This window comes from Cetorhinus maximus, chromosome 5, assembly GCF_964194155.1.
Source record: "Cetorhinus maximus chromosome 5, sCetMax3.hap1.1, whole genome shotgun sequence".
NCBI lineage: Eukaryota > Metazoa > Chordata > Chondrichthyes > Lamniformes > Cetorhinidae > Cetorhinus > Cetorhinus maximus.
In genome coordinates this window covers 69,305,107-69,318,052 of record NC_135883.1, presented here as the reverse complement: position 1 = coordinate 69,318,052, position 12,946 = coordinate 69,305,107, and the positions used below count along the sequence as shown (strand labels likewise).

The 12,946-nt window shown below is 46.5% G+C and overlaps 1 protein-coding gene across 4 annotated transcripts in view; it reads right to left on the bottom strand.

Moving 5' to 3' along the window:
- The window catches only part of LOC144680703 (signal-induced proliferation-associated 1-like protein 2), a 637,588-nt gene that overhangs the window by 59,136 nt on the left and 565,506 nt on the right, over positions 1-12,946 (bottom strand). For all 4 annotated transcript variants that reach the window (XM_078541960.1, XM_078541959.1, XM_078541961.1 and 1 more), the window contains one exon: positions 4,938-5,069. In XM_078541960.1, the coding sequence (XP_078398086.1) occupies positions 4,938-5,069 (132 nt within the window). The remainder of the gene's footprint in view (positions 1-4,937; positions 5,070-12,946) is intronic.

Genomic DNA, 12,946 nt, shown 5'->3' with positions numbered 1-12,946 from the left:
TGGATTGATCTTGCTAGCATAAAGGAAATGTTGGAAAGAAGAGATTTCCAAAATAAAATGGGTGCATGCAAGTCACCAATTGTCAGCCTGTCTTACGAAGAGAGGTGCTTTCTCCAAGAAATTATTAGATGTACTGGAAGAGGGATGCCTTGTGTCATAATGAAAATATGAGGATCAGTATTTTCTTTGATTGCTTTGTAATTATTTATATATGGCAAAGAAGAAAGGAAAAAGTTTTGTTTAATAAAAGGGGGGGATATGGGATCTGGTGGCTGGTTGTACTATAATGTGAGACAAAAAGATGAGAAAATATAATTTTGTTTCTTTTCGATTAATTTGAAAGATTGCTCGTGTTTTCGAAAGTTTTAATTTAAAGAAAAGAGGAAATCTGTCAATGTCTTGTCAATTACATTGTTGAGGGAAACAGGGTATTTGAAACAGGGTATGGGTATTTGAACACCTATCAAAAGGGGATAGTTGGGACACTAGGTGTGGAGTGTTGACATTGAACATATTCAATAAACTCTATCAGTAAGGGAAGATTCTGGGCAGAATTTTGCCCTCTGATGGCATGCGGGCCCCACTGGCTTGGCGGCGGGCAGACAGCTGTGAAACGGGGCCCGCCGCCATTTTAAGTGGGCGGGCCAATTATGGCCTGCCCAGCGGCATCCCTGACATGAAGCGCTATGCGCTTCCTGTGCGGTGGGTGGGTGGGTGGGAGGGTGGAGGGAGGGATTTCCCAGCTGTCAAAGTGCGCTGTTTCGCACGCCTGTCTCAGGGAGAATAGTGTCAATGGAAAAAAGTTTAAAAATAGAAATATTTAAAAATTATTAACATGTCCCCCTCATGTGACAATGTCACACAACATGGGACATGTTAATAAAGAACACATAAACTTTATTATTTTTGTTCAAAACGGACATGAAACTTGATCCCGCCAGTGGATGAAGTTTCATGAATAATCAAAGCCCGCTGGGGCTCCTGGCCTGCCTGCCAGCCTTAAGGTTGGCCGGGCAGGTCTTTAAGTACTTTAACTAGCCATTGACAGGTCGGCGGGCGGACAGCTGATTTCACTGTCCGCTCACCTTCCTAAAAATTTAAATGGCCCGGGGTGACGTCGGGGATTCCTCCTGACGTCATCCCGCATCATTTTCCCCTTGGTGACCGGGCCCCGCCCCAAATCGCTGAGGGGAAAATCCTCTGTGTCTTAGTTTTGATCTCACCAACTGGCGTGGATCCTATTTACATTCTTCCATTTTCTTGCAGTGGGTGTTCTTTTGATGGCACCAAAATGCTATTAGATTGGTGTCACCACCGCTGCTACCATGTTTAGTGCATTGGTCTCGTGGCCTAATCTTTACTGGTCTGATTCAGGTAGATTACTTCAAAACTACTTTACTGACACTATATACAAGATAGGCTACAAGGTAGGTACATCTCCCTTGAGTATAGGCTGTTCCATCTGTTCTACGGAGTTTGTGGTACATGACTGCCAATGTCATTGTTACATAACTCATTACCACAACTATAAACGAATTGCTCTACACTATTCTTCGATATAATTGTAAAGTTTTGGGATTTTTGATCTCTTTTGACTTTCTCCACAGAGGATTGAGAAAACAGTTACAATTAAAGGTATGTTTTTGAAAGTAAAAATACTATTTAACAAGCTACATACCTGACAGCTGTCTTATTCTAAGCCAATGTCTGTATCTTTCTTTCTTGCCTGTATCAGTTAGATATCCCCGAGGAAAGCATATTCTCAAAGTCATCCATTATAATGCTCACCCAACAGCTGACCCTTACGTTTCAAACTTTTTTGGCAAGGTCAATTTGTTTCTTTTGATTATTTATAATGTATATGTTCCAAAGTGGAAAAAAAACCATGTTAGAAAGTCGATGTAAAAGGTGCTCACTTAGGTTTGTTTTTCAATTGTGTACAGCGAAACAAGCTGCAGTATATTATTCATCTAGGGCAACAAGCAAAACTTTAGGTAACCAGTGTTGTCATCTATTTCTTACACTGATATAATCTTGAATTATTTTTTTACCTTGAACTGAGTCACTAAAAACTTATAAACACATTTTATATTAGAGTCTGGAAAAGCATTGGGTTAGATGCATTGTTGTTGATTAATTTCTCCTGCTGAGTCATTCATTTAACCTACATAACCTCCTTTCAGCTCCTGCCTTGTGAATGGCATTTGTATTGCCCTTTAGCTAAGAGAACACAATGTATAATCAACGGAAAGTGCCAACCCTTTACTGAGCCAGGCACATTTGAGAGATAAGCTGCCAACTGTCAAGGATTGCCCTGGAATTGACAGAAATTCTATTGCAAGCAACGCAAGGAGAAAAATAATAGTGGCATTAATAAAAGAATTTTCTTTTTATTATCTTAGATCACTGTTGTTTAGTACTTAGAAAAACATTGAATATTGGGAAAAGGTTGTTTAATTTGGTGTGGCTTGAGTCATGTGTTGAAACCTCCAGGAATACATTCAATCAAAGTTGGCTACTCCATTGAGAAATGCTGGAAGAGATGAATTTCACTAGATGGCTCAACAAACTGACCCCAAAGTTAAATGTGAGGTGGTGCATTTTGGTAGGAAGAATAAACAGGCCTGCTTGAAAAATAAGAGTCTAAATGGGATGGAGGAGCAAAGAGATCATAGAAGTGCAGATACATAAATCATTAAACAAACAGATCGAGTAGCTCAAAACATGGCATTCATGAGGTGCTGTGGGCCATCAGCAGCAGCAGAATTGTATTCAACCACAATCTGCAACCTCACAGCCTGGCATATCTCCCACTCCACCATTACCATCAAGTTGGGGGACCTGGTTCAATGAAGAGTGGAGGAGGGCATGTCAGGAGCAGCACCAGGCATACCTAAAAATGAGGTGGCAACCCCAGTGTAGTTACAGCACAGGACTACTTGCATGTCAAACAAAATAAGCAGCATGCAATAGACACAGCTAAGCGATCCCACAACCAACAGATTCGATCAATGATCAGTCCTGGCACATCCAGGCATGAATGGTGGTGAACAATAAAACAATTAACTGGAGGGGGAGGCTTGACAAATATCCCCGTCCTCAATGAAGGAGTCCAGCAGATCAAAGCAAAAGACAAGGCTAAAGCATTTGCAACAATCTTCAGTCAGAAGGGCCAATTGGATGATCCAGCTCAGCCCCCTCCTGAGGACCCCAGCATCACAGATGCCAGTCTTCGTCCAATTCGATTCACTCCACATGATATCAAGAAACAGCTGAAGGTATTGAATACTGAAAGGCTATTGGCCCTGACAACATTCCAGCAATAGTGCTGAAGACTTGTGCTCCAGGATTAGCCATGCCCCTAGCCAAGCTGTTCTAGTACAGCTACAACACTGGCATCTACCTGTCAATGTGGAAAATTGCCCAGGTGTGTCTTGTCCACAAGAAGCAGGATGAATCCAACCCAGCCAATAACTGCCCCATCACTATACTCTCAATCATCAGCAAAGTGATGGAATGGGTCATCGACAGTGCCATCAAGCAGCACTTGTCGAGCAATAACCTGGTCACTGACACTCAGTTTGGGTTCCAGCAGGGGCACTTGGCTCCTGACCTCATTACAGCCTTGGTCCAAACATGGACAAAAGAGCTGAACTCCAGAGGTGAGGTGAGAGTGACTGCCCTTGACATCAAGGCAGCATTTGACAAAGTGTGGCATAAAGGAGCCCTAGCTAAATAGCAAAACTGAAGTCAATTAGAATCAGGGAAAACTCCCCACTGGTTGGAGTCATACCTAGCCTAGATGAAGATGGTTGTGGCTTTTGGAAGCCATTCACCTAAATCCTAGGTCAGAGCTTCAGGTGTTCCTCAGAGTAGTGTCCTAGGCCTAACCATCTTCAGCTGCTTCATTAATGACCTTCCCTCCATCATAAGGTCTGAATTAGGAATGTTTGATGATTGCACAATGTTCAGCACCATTCCTGATGCTTCAGATACTGAAGCAGCCTGTGCCCTTGTGTAGCAAGATCTAGACAACATTCAAGCATGGCTGATAAGTGGCAAGTAACTTTCATGCCACACAAGTGCCAGGCAATGATCATCTCCAACAAGAGAAAACCTAACCATTTCCCCTTGACAGTCAATGGCATTACCGTCGCTGAATCTCCCACTATCAACAGCCTGGGGGTTACCATTGACCAAAAGCTGAACTGTACTAACCATACATATACTGTGGCTACAAGAGCAGGTCAGAGACTGGGAATTCTGCAGGTAACTCACCTCCTGACTCCCCTAAGCTTGTCCACCATCTGCAAGGCACAAATCAGCAGTGTGATGGAATACCCTTCACCTGTCTCGATGAGTGCAGCTCCAACAACACAAGAAGCTTGACACAATCCAGGACAGAGCAGCCCGCTTTATTGGCATACCATCCATATTAAACATTCTCTCCCTCCACTCGGGTGCATAGTCTACAGGATGCACTGCAGCAACTCGCCAAGGTTCCTTCGATGCAATGTCATGAGATTGGAATTCAAACTGAAGACCCCGAGTTGAGATTTTAGTATTCAAGAACCACAGGCTTCTGCCCCAGAACATCTGTTAAAGTATTCTGCATTTGAAATCAGTTTGCTACACTGGCTTCTCATGTTCTAACTCGATCCTCTAATTTAAAAGCTGTGATAATGTACTGCAAAAACCTGCTGTACGAGTCTGAGTTATGTCTGTATTCCTGGAAACATCAACAATTTGTACATAATTCAAATGGTACCTTCTAATCTGGACTTCATATCCTTTACATGTAAAGTTCACCCAACATTTATCCACTACAATTTGTAAAATAACAAATCTGTTTAGGCTAGCATATCATGAATGTCTTGGGCTGCATTAAAGACACAACTATTTCCACAGAAAGATACACAGGTGGCTTTTTTCTTTACCTTCAAATGCTCGTGCAGCATCTACAAGGTTCGACCAGTCTAAGCCTGAAGCAGTATCTGGAAGAGGCATCAAGCCAGGATCAGTGAACCTTGACTTATCCACTAAAGATCCATCAGAGAACCAGAATTCAGCTGTAAGGAGAAAAATGTTATTCCATTATATTATGCAGGCAATTTGAAATCTTAAATTTTCAAGATTTTAATCACCTCTGAGATTTGATCTTTTTTGTTTTACAGGCGCATTTCCTGGTGATAGTGAAAGTCAGCGGACTCCCACCAATAAACCACGTCCCTGGAGCAGAAATAGTTCTCTGCACCTATTTGAACTACTTAGAATCCACTATATTTGAACAGTGGGCATATTACAACTTGTTTTACTGTATACTGCAGGGTATGTCATTGCTCATTTATAATCCATTATTTTAAATAAAGTTGATATTGTTTTGTCAGTAAAAATTTATTCCGTCACAGTGCCCCGCATATGACATGGAGCAAAACTCTACTGTTTAGCATGGTTGACTCTTTACTGATTTTTGAAGTGACCCAGCAACACTCAGAAGGCTCCCTACCACTTTCTCAGGGCAGATAAATACCAGCTTTTCCAGCAATGTCCAAATCTCTAGAATGAAAAAAAAACACAGTACACAAACAAGGGCTTGCTCCATGTTGCAAGGTTATTGATGGTGGAAGTACCACTGCTGCTGAAATGTTTCAAGGTCTGGCCCAGGAGAGATTTTGATATGAAATCATACTTGGGATTCCAAGGGTAAATTGATAGTATTTACATTTTAACTTGATAGAGAAATACTATATAACAAGGGGATATTTTATTAACCTCTCCCAAGAGGACATAAAGGAGACACCTAGATGGTTAGCCACATTAGTTTGAGACAATGCACAAGTCACTGGCATATTCCAACTCTTCCAATTTGTAATGTAAGAATGGCTTCACTTATGTGTCCAATAGGATTTGTGGGTTGGAGGGGCAGTGGGGAGTACAGCCAGGCAGATAATATCTGGCTTGACTTGCACTTCAGCTGCCTTATTCCTGAACATAAAGATGGGGGAGGACTTGAGGTCTTTGCCTTCTTGTCGTCTTATGATTCTGGGCCAGAGCCCCAAGTTCTTGGTATGATTCATTAGTGACCAGTAACTTTTTACTTAAGTAGACGAAGTTTGGGATTTAAGACACTTGCCTGGAGAATAAAGCTAAAAGGTTTCATTGGTTTTGGACAGACAAAAAAATAAGCTTTACTATACAAGGTCAGAAAGATAAAACAATTTACAATATCTATCTTATAGCTCAGAGTTAATATGAGGTACATGTGAATTAACATGCAAACTGGTTAAAAATGCCACATTGCACAATAAATGGCAGATGTGACCAAGACAAAGTCCATGGATTTCTCAACAACCAGCTGTTGTGACCACGGCAGGTGTTAATTGCTAAGCAAAATCCCAGAGGGAAACCTGGCTTATGGGCCATGCCTTTTTTTTTGTATTCTGAAAATGTGAAGAAAGCGTAATGATCTCAGCAGCAAGAAGTCCAGTAATACTTTTTGGACTTTAAAAATTAAAAGTAAAAGTTTTATTAACAAGAAGAAAAGAAAAGTTAAGCACACAAGATTATAGTTAGATAGTTAAAATTAGCCTTATAAAACATTCCCCCAAAAGACTCCATACTTGGTCAGATTCACAAGTAAACACCTTCCAGGCAACACTCCTTTATAGATGTTTAACTACAAATATCCAGTAATATTATCCAAGACAAACTGCTGTAGTTTTAATAAAGGCATACCACACAATCTCTTAAACTCTCTTCCACTCTGCTGTGAAAATCCAAGAATTCAGAACAAGAATGCTTTTTGTAGCCCAATACTTTTCTGGCTTGACTGGATGGCGGAATCAAATTGCATCTTTCCCTCAGCCTCAAGCTGTTTCCAGGAGATCTTCACACAGCCAACCCCTGAGCTCTCCATAGTAACTCTAAAATACCTTTCCTCCCTTTCATCTCAGGTTCCATTGTTCTCACACTTCTTTGAAACGCAAATACTTTCAAATATGAAATCTTTCACATTTCTATTTTGTCTCTGCTTTCAGGTCAATAAAATGTAATATACTCTCTTTTGTTTACCCATGGAACCCCTGTAAGATGCAAAAGTGTATCTTGTCATCTCTGACTTCTCTTTGTTATTCAAACGAACTCTCAACTTATCTAAAATTGCAAATGTTAGATCCAACCTATTTACTTGTACCTCAAACCCACCATAATATCATCACAAATGCACACCTAATGCCTCTATCCTTTCATGTCTTACTTCCCAGACAACCTGTCTCTAGTAACTTGAATGAGTTCTCATCCGACGCCTCAACAAGAAACATTGTCTCTTTCTTTCAGGTGCAAAGGAACGCAAGCTCCAACAATTCATCGACACCAACACCCGTCCAGGACCCTCCACCCCTGCCCGTCCCTCAGTCCCCATCCCGTCTTCCAATCCCAGCCCCGGCCGTGTATTCACCATACCCCCTGACCTTCCCCTCTCCGACACTGAACGATCAGTGCTCAGCAAAGGACTTAGTTTCATACCCTTATGCCCTCATCTCAATGAATTTCGGGCTCGGCACGATGCTGAACTCTTCTTTCACCGCCTTCGTCTCTGTGCTCACTTCTTTGGGCAGGAGTCCTCTCCCCGTTCAAGGGGTCCTTTTACCCACCTCCAATATTCTCCCTCCACCTGGACCCCTCCTTCTGGATTCTTACCTTCTCTTGATCTTTTCATTAAGAACTGTCGGCGTGACATTAGTCGTCTCAATTTCTCTGCTCTTCTCACCCACTCTAAAACTGAACTTGCTGCACTCCGTTCTCTCAGGTCCAACCCTGACACTGTCATCAAACCTGCTGACAAGGGTGGTGCTGTTGTTGTCTGGCGCACTGGCCCCTACCTTGCAGAGGCTGAGCGTCAACTCGCAGACACTTCCTCCTACCTCCCCCTGGACCATGACCCCACCACTGAACATCAAGCCATTGTTTCCAGGACTGTTACTGACCTCATCTCCTCTGGAGGTCTTCCTTCCACAGCTTCCAACCTCATAGTCTCCCAACCTCGGACAGCCCGCTTCTACCTCCTACCCAAAATCCACAAACTGCACTATCCCGGCAGACCGATTGTGTCAGCCTGTTCCTGCCCTACGGAACTCATTTCTTGCTATCTTGACTCCATTCTCTCTCCCCTTGTCCAGTCCCTTCCCACCTACATCCGTGATTCCTCTGACACCCTACATCATATCAACAATTTCCAGTTCCCTGGCCCCAACCACCTCCTCTTCACCATGGATGTCCAATCTCTCTACACCTCCATCCCCCACCAGGATGGTCTGATGGCTCTCCGCTTCTTCCTCGAACAGAGGCCCGAATAATCCCCATCCACCACTACTCTGCTCCGTCTGGCTGAACTTATTCTCACACTGAACAATTTCTCCTTAAACTCCTCTCACTTCCTCCAAATAAAAGATGTGGCTATGGGTACCCGCATGGGCCCCAGCTATGCCTGTCTCTTTATGGGGTATGTGGAACATTCTTTGTTCCAGTCCTACTCTGGCCCCCTCCCACACTCTTTCTCCGGTACATCGATGATTACTTCGGTGCTGCTTCATGCTCTCGTCGGGACCTGGAAAAATTTATTAATTTTGCTTTCAATTTCCACCCCTCCATCATTTTCACATGGTCCATCTCTGACACTTCCCTTCCCTTCCTTGACCTCTCTGTCTCAATTTCTGGTGATAGACTGTCCACCAATATCCATTACAAGCCTACCGACTCCCACAGCTACATCGACTACAGCTCCTCACACCCTGCTTCCTGTAAGGACTCCATCCCATTCTCTCAGTTCCTTCACCTCCGTCGCATCTGTTCTGATGATGCCACTTTCAAAAACAGTTCCTCTGACATGTCTTCCTTAACTGAGGTTTTCCACCCACGGTGGTTGACAGGGCCCTCAACCGTGTCCGGCCCATCTCCTGCACTTCCGCCCTCACACCTTCCTCTCCCTCCCAGAAACATGATAGGTTCCCCCTTGTCCTCAGTTATCACCCCACCAGCCTCTGCAACGAAGGATCATCCTCCGCCATTTCTGCCAACTCCAGCATGATGCCACCACCTAACACATCTTCCCTTCACCCCCCCGGCGGCATTCCGCAGGGATCGTTCCCTCTGGGACAACCTGGTCCACTCCTCCATCCCCCCCTACACCTCAACCCTCTCCCACGGCACCTTCCCAGGCAACCGCAGAAGGTGCAACACCTGCCCCTTTACTTCCCCTCTCCTCACCGTCCAAGGGCCCAAACACTCCTTTCAAGTGAAGCAGCATTTCACTTGCACTTCCCTCAATTTAGTCTACTGCATTCGCTGCTCCCAATGCGGTTTCCTCTACATTGGAGAGACCAAACGCAGACTGGGTGACCGCTTTGCAGAACACCTTCAGTCTTGCCACTAGCTAAAGGCAATTTGTTCAATAAACAGTTATTTACTTATTAAGTTGACAAACCTGGTGCTCATATTCTGTTAACCTAAATTAAATAGTTAGGTAGAATTGGGGCAATCTGGTGGTTTGGTCAAACTTTTCACATTTGTCGTGGCTCAGGGAACAGTGGGGCTTGATATTACAGCGCACTATCCCCAGTGAGTCATGACAACAGCATGAAACCAGTTTGCGATGGTCCGCTCAGCCCACCAATGGCGGGCCGTGGTTTCCCACCATTGGACGTCGGGTACCTCACTGTAATACATCTGCATATCATTATTAGGCCTGGCTGCCAGAATCGTCCCCCACTCTGCTGGATTGTCCGCCCATGTCGGCGGGAAAGCATGATGTGCTTCACAACAACATATAGATGGCATGAACTTGGCGGGCTTTGAGGGGAACTCGGTGGTGAGTACACAATAACATTGCACAGCGCTCACCAGGGTCACCTGTTGGACTTCAAGCTTTAGGTACGTTTGCGGAGGGCAATGACAGCCCTGCAGTTGAATGTAGCGCACAAGCATTCAAGGTGAGGGGGGGAAGGGTGGGTGAGGGGAGCAGCCATGCATTAGGGACACCTTATATAAAGTGACTATTCCTCTGCAACTGGGCCAGTTCAGGTGCAGCCATTGATATGATTAGACAGGCTTCTAGTCATCTGCCCACTTAAGCAATGCAGAGGCATCAAAGTGTCACCAAGTGCTCCAGAGCTTTTCACCCCTCGATCACAGACTGCAACGTAATAAGCGTTTTAGCGGACTGCAGAACAGTTGGACGACTGCGCACATTGTACAATCTCCTTGCTAAAGCTCACCATGGAGCAGTCACTGGTGGAGACGCTAACAGCCCTTCGCAATGTCAGCATCCTGGTTTGGACCAGTCTCCCTCATGGTTCAAGCTAACAGTGCTATCTGAGCTGAGAGCACAGCGTGAAGCCCAATGGGCAAAGCTGCCACCAATTGGTCGGGTGGAATGGGGTGGGGCTGGGTGGGGTTTTGGGCAGCCATGCAGCGCATTAATCTCTGGCCATCCAAGTGGTGGACAGCACTCTCCGCAATGCACTAAGGGGCCTTCACACTTAACCAGGACAGGTCCTTAGTACATCCATGCTAACCCACGTGTCTCTCTCTTTCATCCTGCAGGAGGAGTACATCAGGGTCATGGAGCCTGGTGAACTCGCTGTGTGCCTCATGGCGTACAGAGAGTGAAGACAACAGAGGATAGTGCGACTGAGGCGCCTGGATGCACAGAGGGAGGAGCAGCACCCTTAGGAAGAAGCAGCGGCTGGGGCTCCCGCTCACACTGCTGAAGAGGCACAGCGAGCAGTCGCAGGCCAGCGCCGAATGATACCCAGGGTCTATAGATGCCGCTTTTCATTCCTGCAGATGACCGAGAACCAGTGTCGCCGAAGACTGCACATGTCTAGGGAACTGGTCACTTGCATCTGCCCCCTGCTGCAGGATTTGGCATCATGGGGGCATGGAAGGCATCCACTGCCAGTGGTTGTGAAAGTTACAGTGGTGCTCAATTTCGATGCCAGTGGTTCCTTTCAGGGCTCCACAGGTGACCTCTGTGGGATATCACAAGCCCCCACCCACAAATACATCCATGCGGTCACAGATGTCATTTTCATGAGGACACACAAGTTTGTGCATTTCAACCGGGACCAGGGCAGCCAGGATGCAAGAGTGATCGGATTTGCCCAGACCTTGGGTTTCCCACAGGTGCAGGGTGCCATCGACTGCACTACTGTGGCGCACAGATCTCGGTCACAACATGCAGTCAACTACATAAACCGCAAGGGATTCCATTCGCTGAATGTGCAGCTGTTGTGCGACCACCAGAAACACATCCTGCAGATCTACACACTGTTTCCAGGGACTGTGCACGACTCCTACATTCTCAGCCGGTGACAGATTCCTGACGTATTCCAGGGTCCACAGAAGCTGCAGGGATGGATCCTCGGGGACAAGGGCTACCTGCAGTGGACGTGGCTGATGGCACCTGTGCGGCAGCCTCAGACTGCAGCAGAGCGATGGTATAATGAGACTCATACTGCAACTCGTAACTTGGTGGAGCAAACCATCGGGATGTTGAAGATGAGGTTCTGGTGCCTGGACTGTTCTGGTAGAGCCCTGCAATACAGTCCACAGAGGGTGTCATGCTTCATTGTTGCCTGCTGTACCCTTTACAACTTGGTGCTGCAACGGGGACAGAAGCCGGCTGATGAAGAGATGGAGGAGCTGGAGGTCTCCTCGGACGAGGAGGACGCCCACGTGGATGAGGGTGAGGAGGTCCTCAAAGGTGGCAATGACGGGGATGAGGCCCTCGCACTGGCCAGATGAGGCAGGCACACTCAAGAGGCCCTCATAGCTGCTAGATTTGTGGAGGATGATGACGACATGCAGTGAGGAGACCCCAAAGCTTCTCACATAGCATCTGTGAATGTTTGATTCCAGTCCGGCTCATGGCAGTCTGCATGATAATGTTCCTGTCATGAAGACGCAGTGGTGGCCCTCATCGTCGCTCGATTGCAGGAGAATGATAATGACTAGCAGTGACGACACTCCACAGATCTTCACATTGCCTCTGAGAATGTCTGGCTCCTGTCTGGCATGTTGTGATACCAGCTGGTCACTTTGACCCCTCCCGCGGAGCTTGTCACAGAGAATGCTCATTGATTCCTTCTGGGACAAAAGGCTGCACTGGGTTGCTGCTGACGATTTGAGTCTCCCGCTTAGGGAGGGCGGTCAGGCACTGGTGTGCCTAGGCACCCAGGTGGCGACTTTCCGCCTTCAGGCCCTGCAGTGATACCTTTACGTAGAGCCTCCGTCGAGGTGGTGTGCTCTGGCGATGTGTTTTTTCCGCCAGGTGCATGGCCTGAATTATGAAGTGCAGCTCCTGTTTGTAGACCCGAGTTGCCCTTCTTTTACCAGGATCTGATCAAAGTCTGGAACATGGTCGTCTCGCGCCACAGCTCTCCGCTGTCAGGAGTAGCAGCTATTGTCAGAGAGCCGCTGCTCAGGAATCCGCGCACCTACCACTTTTGGTGACTGGTGGAGAGGAGGGCTGTGGCTGCTAGGGTGACCAGGATTGGGGATGTGCTGGGTGGCAGAGGAATGGGCTAGATGCTCCTGCAGGAGTTGGCACATCGTGCATCGGCAGATGTCCAGCTCACAGCCAATGCCACCAAAGACCTCAGGACGGTCATGCTCAGCCCCGATGTCATACTTGGTCTCAAGGTGGCGCAGGTGCACGGCGGTCTATTGTCCAAGCGTACCCCTGTTCGGATGGAATTCCACATTAGGCCCAAACCCCGTACCCTCCCTTGGGAGCTCCCTTGGGAGCCTGAGCCCCGCAACCTGGGTCGCCTCGTGAAAATGTCCTCTGTGGCCTTTAACATTGCATGGAGTGGTTTCCTATATGGGATGCTGCTGTACACCCTTCACCTCTTTGCCCTTGCCTGCTGCCTGGATACGCCCTGGCGTG